Source organism: Haliotis rufescens, unplaced genomic scaffold (assembly GCF_023055435.1).
Source record: "Haliotis rufescens isolate VD_foot unplaced genomic scaffold, xgHalRufe1.0.p SCAF_5, whole genome shotgun sequence".
In the NCBI taxonomy this organism is placed as follows: domain Eukaryota; kingdom Metazoa; phylum Mollusca; class Gastropoda; order Lepetellida; family Haliotidae; genus Haliotis; species Haliotis rufescens.
The window spans coordinates 54,281,187-54,295,868 of NW_025964223.1; the positions used below are offsets into that span (position 1 = coordinate 54,281,187).

General features: G+C 45.2%; 1 protein-coding gene across 2 annotated transcripts in view; it reads left to right on the forward strand.

The window, feature by feature from the left end:
• Window positions 1–14,602, forward strand: part of LOC124125994 (WD repeat-containing protein 3-like) — a 41,653-nt gene extending 27,051 nt beyond the window's left edge. For both annotated transcript variants that reach the window (XM_046489420.2, XM_046489426.2), the window contains exons 18-26: window positions 6,343–6,454; window positions 6,666–6,800; window positions 7,023–7,073; window positions 7,673–7,738; window positions 7,880–7,972; window positions 9,129–9,223; window positions 10,720–10,848; window positions 11,231–11,324; window positions 14,412–14,602. In XM_046489420.2, the coding sequence (XP_046345376.2) occupies window positions 6,343–6,454; window positions 6,666–6,800; window positions 7,023–7,073; window positions 7,673–7,738; window positions 7,880–7,972; window positions 9,129–9,223; window positions 10,720–10,848; window positions 11,231–11,324; window positions 14,412–14,564 (928 nt within the window). In that variant the 3' untranslated portion in view covers window positions 14,565–14,602. The remainder of the gene's footprint in view (window positions 1–6,342; window positions 6,455–6,665; window positions 6,801–7,022; window positions 7,074–7,672; window positions 7,739–7,879; window positions 7,973–9,128; window positions 9,224–10,719; window positions 10,849–11,230; window positions 11,325–14,411) is intronic.
• The last annotated feature ends 80 nt before the right edge of the window (window positions 14,603–14,682 follow it).

Here is a 14,682-nt window from a genome sequence, read left to right on the forward strand (position 1 = left end):
TGGGGTACGATGACATGCATCAACCAAGTCAGCGGGCCTGACTCCACGAACTCGAGTAACAGTAATACGTATTCAGAATGACTTTCTCCACGAACTCGAGTAACAGTAATACGTATTCAGAATAACTTTCTCCACGAACTCGAGTAACAGTAATACGTATTCAGAATGACTTCCTCCACGAACTCGAGTAACAGTAATACGTATTCAGAATGACTTTCTCCACCCCAAACCTTTATGGTTTATCAGTAGCCATTGTTTTATGCAGCGATATGTACACTGAAGAGAGATTTATGTATTCACACACAAGTTCTTGTGTGAAAAGGTATAATTTTAAGGTAACCAATCAGAATCCATCATTCTTCAGTGTCAAGTGATACCCACCTCTTGATCATGGTAAGCAGCAAAATATAAGGACCCCTCCATCACGTTTAGCAACCTGTATGTTCATTTTTGTTTACTTTGAGCTGATCCTAATGTATGAATCATTAAGCCTTATACACATTACATGGCATTGCCGGTGATATGTTATGGAAGTAATATTACCGAGGCAAATGCTGGATGATAATTCCATTATTGTCATAGTACCCAGGCATCTGTACTGACATCTGTGTCCGATAGTGACACAGGTGCAATAAAAACCTGGAACAGAAAGTGTGACCTTAGATGCTGTGTGGGGGTTTCAGTAGCCACTGTACCTCTCAGGTCAGAGACAGTGACAGGGTAGTCATGATATGTTGGTTGGATTCGGATAATCAATCAGGTTTATGTACATTCAAATGTGACATGGGTACAGGTGTATACAGTGTAGAGCACATTGCAGTCGTCATGTGGAAACTACTCCACACATCGCAAACACCACTGGCAAATGTGCAGAGGTTGGCTGTGACCTCTCCTGTCTGTGCTGACTAGAAATGTTTTGCAGGTGACAGATGTGTCAGTTTAGATATGTCGGGCAGCCACAGCCAGGCATGGGTCTCTTAACTTTTGGCTGTTTAGATAATCATCAAATCTGCGTTTTCAGTAAGACGGTGTGAATTTGAAATTGTTATACTTGTAGGTGTTTTGTATATTCCTCGTCTTGTCACATGCCAGCTGTTTGATTGTGATCACATCACATTGAAGTGCCTTGTGCCAATTGTGTTTCAATTGTTGGTGATGTAAATTTCTCATAAATGATTGGTACTAGATCTGCACGATGTTTGTCAAACCAGGTCCATGTACCAGTGGTGACAATATTCTAAGTTAGGAAACCTTTTGAATTGACTGAATTACAGTCAAGATGTACAGGGTGCATGAGGGACCAGGTCCATGGACTAGCGGTCTTGTTGTGTGTCATCATGGCTGCATTAAACAACCTGGGAGAGAAACTGCAGCTTTTGCTTCGTGACGTAGGCCGCCCTGGCTTACTGTTACCATAGGGCTGGAGACATTAGAAATATCAAGTAGTTTCTTTTGTTGCTACATACCTGATCAGGTGTCAACATTTAATATTCGCCTATACAGACCCAGCAAGGGAAATCTAACAATCTGTCACTTGTCGAATTTGCACTTCTAAAGACCAAATGTTATAGATTGTACCGGAAATTTACATGGCATGGCCTAGACTTGATAATTAACAGGCTACTATAATATAGTCGTAATATTGCAGGCTGTCATGTGAAACGTTCACAAAATGGCATTGTTCTCAGTGTACTGTAGGAGTAAAACGGGTACATGTTGTGTTTGTTATTGTCGGTGTTGCCGTGGGCTGGAATTATGGAATTTCAGGATCAGGTCACTGGTGGTAATATTGTAAGTTAGAAAGCCTTGTGTAGATATAATGTACAGGATACATAAGAAACCAGGTCCATGGACTAGCGGTCTTGTGTGTCATCATGGCTGCATTAAACAACCTGGGAGAGAAACTGCAGCTTTTGCTTCGTGACATAGGCCGACCTGGCTTACTGTTACCATTGGGCTGGAGACAACACCCCAGGGTTGGGCACAGGCCCTTGTGTCGTTACTTAAATATTTCTAGACCAATTAATATCACGAGTGTCAGAAGAGCACTATGCTGTTAGGATCGTGCATTTCTGACACTCATGATTGATCTTGAAAATGACACAAGGGCCTGTGGGGTTGGGTCCTGGGTTGGGGCGACTTTCTGGGGCATTTAATCTATTGCAGTAGTTATGACATTATTGCCATACTATTAAAATTGTAGTGCCGCTGAGTATCTTCACATTCCAACATTTGTCCAATTTACTTTTGTTATTCGACATGGGGTCAAGCGTAACAATTCTATTAGTTCTAAGTTACAGTAGCTTGTCAGGGGATTTGTTCAAGAGTAGAGAGAGGTATTGTGTTCTGGTAGTGATAAATATCGACAGTCAAGCAGGGTATCAATATCAACTGTTGATATGGTAACTTGTCATTGATGTGATTACCTCAGACAACAAAACTTGAAGAAAAAGCAATCCTGCTTTTGGATAACTGCCCAGCCCACCCCCCTGCCTCAACGTTGACTTCACACGACGGCAAAATCAAGGCCGTTCTCCTGCCGATAAAATACAACCTCAATCATACAGCCCTTGGATCAAAGTATAATAAAAGCGTTTAAATCACACTGCAAGAGGAAACTGATCAGCAATTTGCTAGATTCCGCTTTGCCCCCAACGGATTACATTATTACTTGTGTAAAGAATTGTGATTGGCTCTTCACTCATAGCGTCTGTTAATGCTTGTAAAGTTAAGGCTTGTAAATAAAAACAAACAGCGAAAAAACATAATGGATATATATTTATTTTGATGAACCGTAAACAACTCGAATCATTGCAATGTGCGAGAGAGGCGAAGATCGTGAGATTGGCCGAGCGCACTCCCCTATGACTCCGCCTCGGTTAAAGGCTCATCGTCTATAACGCCCACCAATTATTTCGACCCCATTGGTAGCGTTGTAGCGAGGGACCACTGTATACGGTCAAACGGATATGAAGGTTCAAATGTGTAAACAGATCTATGGGGTCAAACGTGTCAAATGGTGTAGGGTCAAACATGTAAAACGGATATTTTGGGTCAAACGGATATATAAGGTCAGAGGTGTCAAACAGATACATAGGGTGAAACGTGTCAAATGGATATATACTGGAGCTTGCTAGAACATGTTCCTGTCGAGAGACCAGGCATCTGTACTGACATCTGTGTCGATAGTGACATGGGTGCAATAAAACCCTGGAACAGAAAATATGGCCTTAGATGCTGTGTGGGAGCTTTGATAGCTTCCTTGCCTGTGAGGCCAGAGACAGTAATACAAGGTGTGGGGTGTATCGATAGTGGATCATTGTGGTAACTGATCAAGCTTCACAACTTTTAGAGTTGTATGGATTTGTGGCATTGGTTGCTCCACAGTGTGCAGAGCGGCAGGAAGGAAGAGAGTTGTCTAGAAGTAGGGGCAGATCTCCCTGCTTGTTCAAAACAGCTTGGAGATTATTTGGCCTTAGTTTGCCAAGATACAAAGACTTTATTTACAAGTGTTTGAGGGATACTTTTGTCAGTTGAACAGTTCAATGTCAGGTTGGGGGTTGGAACTAACACTCGAACCGGTCTGCAAGTTGTCCGTTCAACAAGATCTACCTCAGTTTCATGTGTCATGCATTAAATCTGAAAATGAATGACATCGCCTTCGTAGGTATAATAGGGGGAGCAGGGGTGGCCCAGTCGTCTAAGGCGCCGCGATTCGCTGTGCAGAGTTGCATCCCTTGGACACGCCAGAAACCTATGATTGTGGGTTCGAATCCCGGTTCGCCCCAATTATGTTACTAGGTTTGTCAGCACCATACCCGTGCTCGTGGGTTTCACCGAAAGTGGTAAACGTCTAACACCTGCATCACTTCTGGCTTTCCTCCCACATTAAGCTGACACACCGCGATAAAACTGGAATACTGTTAAAAGCGGCGTTAAACCAAACTCACTCACTCACTCGTAGGTATAATAAGTGTTAAGTGAAAAATAGTCAACTTGACATCCAGTGAGATTCATGAATCATAAGAATCTCTTTGAGGATGTCAACATTTTCACGGTTAGCTTTTCTGGGATGGAGATATCTCAACAGTTGAAGAATGAAGTATTATATCTTGCATTTATAGGATATTAATCAAGCTTCCTCTTTCCTTTAAAGTTTTATCCCAAGTAGAATATGTTTTACTTGAACCAATCTTTAGAAAGGTGTTCAACCTCAAATAAATGTTAATAGAAATGTACAAGATATTATAAAAAAAACCAGGTCCATGGACTAGCCGTCTTGTTGTTTGTCATCATGGCTGCATTAAACAACCTGGGAGAGAAACTGCAGCTTTTGCTTCGTGACATAGGCCGACCTGGCTTACTGTTACCATAGGGCTGGAGACATGTGATGTGTTGCTAGGCTACCATAAAACACATGATTGCAATGCTGTGAATATGGCATGAGTTGATTATCTTTGTCATTGTGGCATGGCTTGCTCTTAGTAACGTAAGAAGGGTCCCAGTAGATTTCTTGGACACTTGAGTTATAAGCACTATTGTGATGCTGTGGAACAGGAGGGGTGGTGGGGTAGCATTCGCTTGTCACACCAAAGACCCGAGTTCAATTCCCCACAGGGGCAGTCGGGTAGCCTAGTGGTTAAAGCGTTCGCTCGTCACGCCGAAGACCAGGGTTCGATTCCTGACATCGGAACAATGTGTGAAGCCCTTTTCTGGTGTCCCCGCCCCGTGATATTGCTGGAATATTGCTAAAAGCGACGTAAAACCATACTCGCTCGCTCACTAACTCAATTCCCCACAATACAATGATCCAATCTTTAGAAAGGTTTTCAACCTCAAATAAATGTTAATACAAATAGAAATGTACAAGATATTATAAAAAACCCAGGTCCATGGACTAGCGGTCTTGTTGTGTGTCGACAAGGCTGCATTAAACAACCTGGGAGAGGAACTGCAGCTTTTGCTTCGTGACATAGGCGGCCCTGGCTTACTGTTACCATAGGGCTGGAGACATATGTGATGTGTTGCTAGGCTACCATAATATACAAGATTGCAATGCTGTGAATATGGCATGAGTTGATTATCTTTGTCATTGTGGCATGGCTTGCTCTTAGTAACGTAAGAAGGATCCGAGCCCCATGCATGTTTCAGGATCAGGTCACTGGTGGTAATATTGTAAGTTACTTAAAGTTAGAAAGCCTTGTGTAGATATAATGTACAGGATACATAAGAAACCAGGTCCATGGACTAGCGGTCTTGTTGTGTGTCATCATGGCTGCATTAAACTACCTGGGAGAGAAACTGCAGCTTTTGCTTCGTGACGTAGGCTGACCTGGCTTACTGTTACCATAGGGCTGGAGACAGGAGACAGCCTTCAGTCAGACTTAGGGATGTAAGGACTGCATCAATTAGGAACTTATGGTTAAGTCTTTTAAATGAAAACTATTGTGACATCACCCCCAGGTATCAGTACTGACATCTTTGGTCCAGGTGACCTGGGTGTAATAAACGCCTGGAATATCAACAACTGCCTCTTGTCACCTGCTAGCCCCGTCACTGGAAGCAGCTTGAACAAGATGCGAGGACATGGAGCCCTGTTTCACTATCATGCCCTGCACATGGCTGTTGGCCCCATTCACAAATAAAAGTAATATTTTTAAATCATGTTTTTTTGGGTGATTTCTGAAAGTAACTGTTGGGTGAAAAATGACGGATCACTCGGCTTATTTTCTTTGGTTTGTATTTTTTATTTCTGTAATTGCAGAGTACAGTAGTTAAGTTTGGGCAGAAAGAAAAATCTATGTTTATGTATATTTGACATGAACATTTTTGTTGCTGGTTTGGTAAACCAAGTAACAAAATGGTGTTCTGAACAATATGACTGACAGTTGTGTGCCCGGAAATGTGAATGTAACCACAACATAACTACAATGTAACCTCAATGCAGCCACACAGCACCGTGTTTCAACATTATGTGTATACAGTTTCGTGCCTAGACTTAAACTGTAACCACAATGTAACCATAATGTAATCACAACCACAATGTAACCACAGCTCCATGTTTCAGCATTGTGCCCGGTATCGAAATGTAACCACAGCTCCATGTTTCAGCATTGTGCCTGGACTCGAAATGTAACCACAATGTAACCACAGCTCCATGTTTCAGCATTGTGCCCAGACTCGAAATGTAACCACAATGTAACCACAATGTAACCACAGCTCCATGTTTCAGCATTGTGCCCAGACTCGAAACGTAACCACAATGTAACCACAGCTCCATGTTTCAGCATTGTGCCCGGACTCTAAATGTAACCACAATGTAACCACAGCTCCATGTTTCAGCATCATGTGTATACAGTTCGTGCCCCGGACTCACCTGTTCTTCAGTGGCGGCAAGGACAGGAAGCTCAAACAGTGGGATGCAGACAACTTCGAGCTCGTCTCAACACTCCAGGTAGGAAATTGGTCTGCTTCAATACCAAGTCAAGGAGTATTGGGCAAAAACTTCTTTATTATACGTCCACAACATCTCAGGGCTAGTTATTGCCCCTTCATTGGGTGACTATCAACATGAGGGTGAGCAACAATCATAACAATGTGGAGACACTAGTGTTGATGCAGGTGATGTGATGGCTAACTGATGCTGGATGTGTCCATGTTTGCAGGGTCACCATGGAGAGGTGTTCAGTCTGACTGTCAGCTCCAGTGCTAACTTTGTGGTGTCGGGCTCCCAGGACCGGTCCCTGCGTCTGTGGGAGAAGACACAGGAGGTGCTGGTGCTGGAGGACGAGAGGGAGATGGTAAGTAGTCACCAGAGGATTGAACTGAAATACTGTCATGAATCACAAGAATCTCTTTTAGGATGTCAACATTTTTACCGTTAGCTTTTCTTGGATGGAGATGTGTCAAACTTGAGGAATTAAGTATCTTACATCTATGGGGTTTTAAACAAGCTTCTTATTTCAATGTATAACCACAATGTACTCACTATCATTGTCTCATTACACTTGTGTGTGTTCCAGGAACGTGAGCAGGAGTTTGAAGAGGCGATATCTAATGAAATGGAGGTAGTGGTGAGTACAATCAGATACAACTTCATCAGTACAACTTGATCCGTGCAATCGGTACAACTTGGTCGGTGCAATCAGTACAACTTGATCAGTGCAATCAGTACAACTTGGTCAGTGCAATCAGTACAACTTGGTCGGTGCAATCAGTACAACTTGGTCGGTGCAATCAGTACAACTTGATCGATGCAATTGGTACAACTTGATCAGTGCAATCGGTACAACTTGATCGGTGCATTCGGTACAACTTGATCGGTGCATTCGGTACAACTTGATCGGTGCAATCGATACAACTTGATCGGTGCAATCGGTACAACCTGATCAGCAAGGTGGTAAGCAACATTCCCTCCTTAGTGATCTAAGTAGGCTCGGGATAGTCCATGAAAGAGGACAACGTCTTGTACAGGTGCTCAGTCACAAGCTATGGTCTGGGTTAGAATTTACCAGCCTATGCTTGTCGTAAGAGGCGGCTAACAGGTCAGGTGGTCAGGCTCTCTGACTTGGTTGATGCATGTCATTTTATCCCAACTGCCGTCTAATAGTTGGAATATTTTAAGTTTAGTGTTAAACAGCTGTCAATCAATTAAACATGTGATGTGTTTCAGGTACCAGGGGAGACAACCACTGAGGTCGCTCTGGCTGGGAAGAAAACGGTGGAAACTGTTAAGGCGGTGAGTGACACTGACTTCTTACGTGTGTACATGTACTTGCAAACACCTAGCTATTACCATCATAGAAGGGAATTGTGGTAGATGTTACGATTCCATAATCCTCGTGGCACTGGGTGGCTACAGTTTGTGTGTGTGTTGCAGGCTGAGCGGCTGATGGAGGCCATCGAGGTGTACAGGGAGGAGAGCGCCAACATCCAGCTGCACAAGGCCGAGTGTCAGAAGACGGGCAAGGAGGTGAGACATTGAGTGTTTTCTGTGTGTAGTGTCATATGGACAGAATCGGCATTTAGTGTAACTCTTATTATCATGATTATACAACAACCTAAAAGGGTGGAGGTATATAGTTAAACCCAGGGGTCCGGAAACCGTCATATGCGCCGGACATGTCCGATTGGGAATCTCAAATGTCCGTTTTAAAATATTGCTTACCGGACATTTTAAAAAGTATTGTCCGGACATTCTTAAATTTTGACCGGACATGATCAACAGTTAGGACTGAGCAGTTTCTGTCTGCAGTTGCAACACAATGAAGATTAACTACACTGACAAGCTTTGTTTGTTTTGATTGCTGTAAATACATCGTACCTACATGATAGTCCAATCGGTCAATCACTGTAATAGGCAATAAACTGAGTTGACACTGATTAATCGAGGATTAATTACTGAGAACATCTTGTTAATTTGAGTGAAAGTGAACTGTACTGTACGTTAATACCTTGCATCATCGATGTACCTCATTATCCTCACAATGTTACGATACGTAACCTCAGACAAGAAGCGAAAGCGTGACGACAGCCAGTCGACCGATGCAGATTGGGATTTTAAATTTTCCGGACCCCTGGTTAAATCAAGGAATTCCATCCGTCCTTTCTTCGAGGACATTTCCTGTGCGACCTGTAACTTGAGAACTGCTGCATAGATTCTTTTCAAACTTAGTGTACACTTTCTACACCAATAGGAGAGGTACAGTGCAAAGTTTGATTTTAATAAGTGTATTTTCTGAGAAAATATTGCTTTTTTCCTGTTTTGAACTTGGGGTCAATGTCAGGGGTATTAGGCTAAATAAAATAATAGTCTTGGTTCTCAGGCACCACCCACATCATCATAAAGTCTGCTGCACGTTTTGTTTTTATTTCCCTTTTAATTTTTTTTATAAAAATCCTAATACTTTAATACAATGCTCAAAACAAAAATATAGGAAAATGGAAACAAAAAAGAAAGTATATTTTTTTCATAATTGAGAGATGGTATTAATAAAAATTGCATTGCATGTTATGCTAATCCTCTTTTGATAGATAATCAGTTATGTCAGAAATATTTAAATATACATTTGGAATCAGTTTTGTGTATCATGGAAAGTTGAGTAGTATATATCGCGTTTCACTTGTAGCTGGCTCCTCCCCAACTGAACCCACTCATCCTGGCGTATGGAGTTACCTCCCCTACACGCTACCTGCTGGAGGTCATCAAGAGGATAAAATCAAGGTCAGCATGATATTAGAAGAAAGGATTACATAATCTGAACCCCATTTGTTATAAACATTTAGAACTGTCATACCTGCAGTATTCATGAAGGTGAGGTATCCTCAAGGATGTGACCCGTGAAGATCTGGGGTAGAATAGGTCTTTAGCAAACCATTCTTGCCGTAAGAGGCGAGTAACAGGATCGGGGGGTCAGACTCGCTGACTTGGTTGATGCATGTCACTTTATCCCAATGGTGTGAATCATTGCTCATGATGTCAATCACTGGATAGTCTGGTCCAGACTCGATTATTTACAGGCCGCCATCATATTGCTGGAATATTGCTGAGTGCGGCGTTAAACAACAAACAAAATCCTCAAGCATGTTATTCAGTTGGACATCATCTGTGGTGATTCCAGGACAGAAAAGTGTCTCAGAGCCCAATGCATGTTTCAGGATCAGGTCACTGGTGGTAATATTGTAAGTTACTTAAAGTTAGAAAGCCTTGTGTAGATATAATGTACAGCATACATAAGAAACCAGGTCCATGGACTAGCGGTCTTGTTGTGTGTCATCATGGCTGCATTAAACAACCTGGGAGAGAAACTGCAGCTTTTGCTTCGTGACGTAGGCCGCCCTGGCTTACTGTTACCATAGGGCTGGAGACATTAGAAATATCAAGTAGTTTCTTTTTGTTGCTACATACCTGATCAGGCGTCAGCATTTAATATTCGCCGATACAGACCCAGCAAGGGAAATCTAACAATCTGTCACTTGTCGAATTTGCACTTCGTAAGACCAAATGTTAAAGATTGTACCTGAAATTTACATGGCATGGCCTAGACTTGATAATTAACAGGCTACTATAATATAGTCGTAATATTGCAGGCTGTCATGTGAAATGTTCACAAAATGTCATTGTTCTCAGTGTACTGTAGGAGTAAAACGGGTATATGTTGTGTTTGTTATTGTCGGTGTTGCCGTGGGCTGGAATTATGCGCTGTTGGGGCTGCCGTTCAATGAGGAATGTTATGTGAAAATGTTGTCGGTGTTGCAGTGAGCTGGAATGGGAGCTGTTGGGGCTGCCGTTCACTGAAGAATGTGTTTATGTTATTGTCGGTGTTGTAGTGAGCTGGAGTAGGAGCTGTTGGTGCTGTGTTCACTGAGGAATGTGTTGTCGGTGTTGCAATGAGCTTGAGGTGGCGCTGTTGGTGCTGTGTTCACTGAGGAATGTGTTGTCGGTGTTGCAATGAGCTTGAGGTGGCGCTGTTGGTGCTGTGTTCACTGAGGAATGTGTTGTCGGTGTTGCAATGAGCTTGAGGTGGCGCTGTTGGTGCTGTGTTCACTGAGGAATGTGTTGTCGGTGTTGCAATGAGCTTGAGGAGGCGCTGTTGGTGCTGTGTTCACTGAGGAATGTGTTGTGTAGGTTATTGTCGGTGTTGCAGTGAGCTGGAGGAGACGCTGTTGGTGCTACGTTCACTGAGGAATGTGTTATGTATGTTGTTGTCGGTGTTGCAGTGAGCTGGAGGAGGCGCTGTTGGTGCTGCCGTTCGGCTACGTGATGGACCTGCTGAAGGTGCTGGACATCTTCCTCCAGGCCGGATGGGAGCCGGAGCTCTCCTGCCGATGCCTCCTCTTCCTCCTCAGGTAGGGACAAGTTAGGTGTCAAGAACAGGCAGTCCATCGCTGTGGAGAGATTCACAAATGTCTTCTATCTAGAGAATCCAGAAATGTTGCGCCACCCGGTGAAGATTCCGGGGTAGAATAGGCCGTAAAAGGCGACTAACAGGATCGGTTGGTCAGGCTCGCTAACTTGGTTGATGCATGTCATCGATCCCAATTGCGTTGATCGATGCTCATGATGTCAATGATGTTACAGACCGCCTTCATATAGCTGGAATATTGCTGAGTGCGGCGTTAAACAACAAACCAACCAACCAACCAGAGATGTTGCCTGCGGTGATTCAGTGAAATAAGGATATTTTACATGTAAATGTGATGGTGATTAATGTCATGTTTCTGATTTCAGAGTACACCATGGTCAGATTACCTCGAGCCAGGCGCTGCTGCCGGTCATAGACAGACTCAGGACATGCACTCTCACACAGGTCACACAGCTCAGGGTAAGCAAACACACAGGCCACATAGCTCAGGGTAAGCACTCTCACACAGCTCAGGACAAGCACTCTCACACAGCTCAGGACAAGCACTCTCACACAGCTCAGGACAAGCACTCTCACACAGGTCACACAGCTGAGTGTAAGCAGTGTCTCACACGTCAAGCAACTCAGGACAAGCACTCTCACATGGGTCACACAGCTCAGGGTAAGCAAATACACAGGCCACATAGCTCAGGACAAGCACTCTCACACAGCTCAGGACAAGCACTCTCACACAGGTCACACAGCTGAGTGTAAGCAGTGTCTCACACGTCAAGCAACTCAGGACAAGCACTCTCACATGGGTCACACAGCTCAGGGTAAGCAAATACACAGGCCACATAGCTCAGGGTAAGCACTCTCACACAGCTCAGGACAAGCACTCGTAGGTCAACAAGTCGCAGTAACACAGTAAACATTTACTCTCACAGCCCAGCATGAGCACACAGTAAGTACTTACTCACGGGTCACACAGCTCAGGGTAAGCGCTCACACAGGTCACACAGCTCAGGGCAAGCACTCACACAGCTTAGGGTAAGCAGTCACACAGGTCACACTGCTCAGGGTAAGCAGTCACACACAGGTCACACAGCTCAGGGTAAGCGCTCACACAGGTCACACTGCTCAGGGTAAGCAGTCACACACAGGTCACACAGCTCAGGGTAAGCAGTCACACAGGTCACACAGCTCAGGGTAAGCACTCACACAGGTCACACAGCTCAGGGTAAGCGCTCACACAGGTCACACAGCTCAGGGCAAGCACTCACACAGCTTAGGGTAAGCAGTCACACAGGTCACACTGCTCAGGGTAAGCAGTCACACACAGGTCACACAGCTCAGGGTAAGCGCTCACACAGGTCACACTGCTCAGGGTAAGCAGTCACACACAGGTCACACAGCTCAGGGTAAGCACTCTCACACAGGTCACACAGCTCAGGGTAAGCAGTCACACACAGGTCACACAGCTCAGGGTAAGCAGTCACACACAGGTCACACAGCTCAGGGTAAGCACTCTCACACAGGTCACACAGCTCGGGGTAAGCAGTCACACAGGTCACACAGCTCAGGGTAAGCGCTCACACAGGTCACACTGCTCAGGGTAAGCAGTCACACACAGGTCACACAGCTCAGGGTAAGCAGTCACACACAGGTCACACAGCTCAGGGTAAGCAGTCACACACAGGTCACACAGCTCAGGGTAAGCAGTCACACAGGTCACACAGCTCAGGGTAAGCACTCACACACAGGTCACACAGCTCGGGGTAAGCACTCACACAGGTCACACAGCTCGGGGTAAGCACTCACACAGGTCACACAGCTCAGGGTAAGCACTCTCACACAGGTCACACAGCTCGGGGTAAGCACTCACACAGGTCACACAGCTCGGGGTAAGCACTCACACAGGTCACACAGCTCAGGGTAAGCACTCTCACACAGGTCACACAGCTCGGGGTAAGCACTCACACAGGTCACACAGCTCAGGGTAAGCACTCTCACACAGGTCACACAGCTCGGGGTAAGCACTCACACAGGTCACACAGCTCAGGGTTAGCACTCACACAGGTCACACAGCTCAGGGTAAGCACTCACACACAGGTCACACAGCTCGGGGTAAGCACTCACACAGGTCACACAGCTCAGGGTTAGCACTCACACAGGTCACACAGCTCAGGGTAAGCACTCACACACAGGTCACACAGCTCGGGGTAAGCACTCACACAGGTCACACAGCTCAGGGTTAGCACTCACACACAGGTCACACAGCTCGGGGTAAGCACTCACACAGGTCACACAGCTCAGGGTAAGCACTCACACACAGGTCACACAGCTCGGGGTAAGCACTCTCACACAGGTCACTCCTCAGGGTAAGCACTCACACACAGGTCACACAGCTCAGGGTAAGCACTCACACTGTTCAGGGTAAGCAGTCACACAAGTCACACAGCTCAGTGTAAGCACTCACACAGGTCACACTCCTCAGGGTAAGCACTGACACACAGGTCACACAGCTCGGGGTAAGCACTCACACACAGGTCACACAGCTCAGTGTAAGCACTCACACAGGTCACACTCCTCAGGGTAAGCACTGACACACAGGTCACACAGCTCAGGGTAAGCACTCACACAGGTCACACAGCTCGGGGTAAGCAGTCACACAGGTCACACAGCTCGGGGTAAGCAGTCACACAGGTCACACTCCTCAGGGTAAGCACTCATACACAGGTCACACAGCTCAGGGTAAGCACTCACACACCGCTCAGGGTAAGCACTCACACCCTGCTCAGGGTAAGCACTCACACCCCGCTCAGGGTAAGCACTCACACACAGCTCAGGGTAAGCACTCTCACACAGCTCAGGGTAAGCACTCTCACACAGCTCAGGGTAAGCACTCACACCCTGCTCAGGGTAAGCACTCACACCCTGCTCAGGGTAAGCACTCACACCCTGCTCAGGGTAAGCACTCACACAGCTCAGGGTAAGCACTCACACAGCTCAATGTAAGCACTCTCACGGGCCGCACAGTTCAGGATAGGCACTCACAGGTCAACAACTTGCAGTAACACACAATAAGCACTTGCTTACAGGTCATGCAGCATAGGGTAGGCACATTCACAGGTCACCCAACCCTAGGGAAGCACTCACCCACAAGTCACATCAGACCCTTGAAGATCCGGGATTGACTAGGTCTTCAGCAACCCATGCTTGCCGTAAGAGACGACTAATGGGATCGGGTGGTCAGACTCGCTGACTTGGTTGATGCATGTCATCGATCCCAATTGTGTGAGATTCTGCTAGGTTCAAATCTCATCGTCAAGCAAATTCTGGCAACTTAGCTATGTTCATGGATTTCACTATCTAGGCACATGGGACTGTTTATGTTAGTATTTAACACTAACTTATTACTCTCATGACATGTTCACTTACAGAGTATATAATAAATTTACTGTTCAGATTTCCTGCCTGCAGATTTTTTGAATGCTGAGTAGTCCCTCGGATTGTTTTCCATGACCTAGTCTGCTGTTCGTCAACTGTACTTGTTCAATGTTTCAGGACCAGATTGGGTTCAACTTGGCCGGGCTACAGTTCCTGCAGGGTCAGATCGAGAGGACAGACGAGGTCATGTTCTTCAAGGATGCCACAGACCGACTCCGAGAGAAGAAGAGGAAGAGGAAAAAGAAAGTCATACTTGCGATCAAAACATGACATTGTATATTTACTGAAATAAATTGTTTTATTATGAAGAATGGAAGGTTCTTTGTGGGGAAGGTTAGAAAAGATGATTCCAGTGCAAAGTGTGTTCTTGCCTGTATGAATCCTAGGT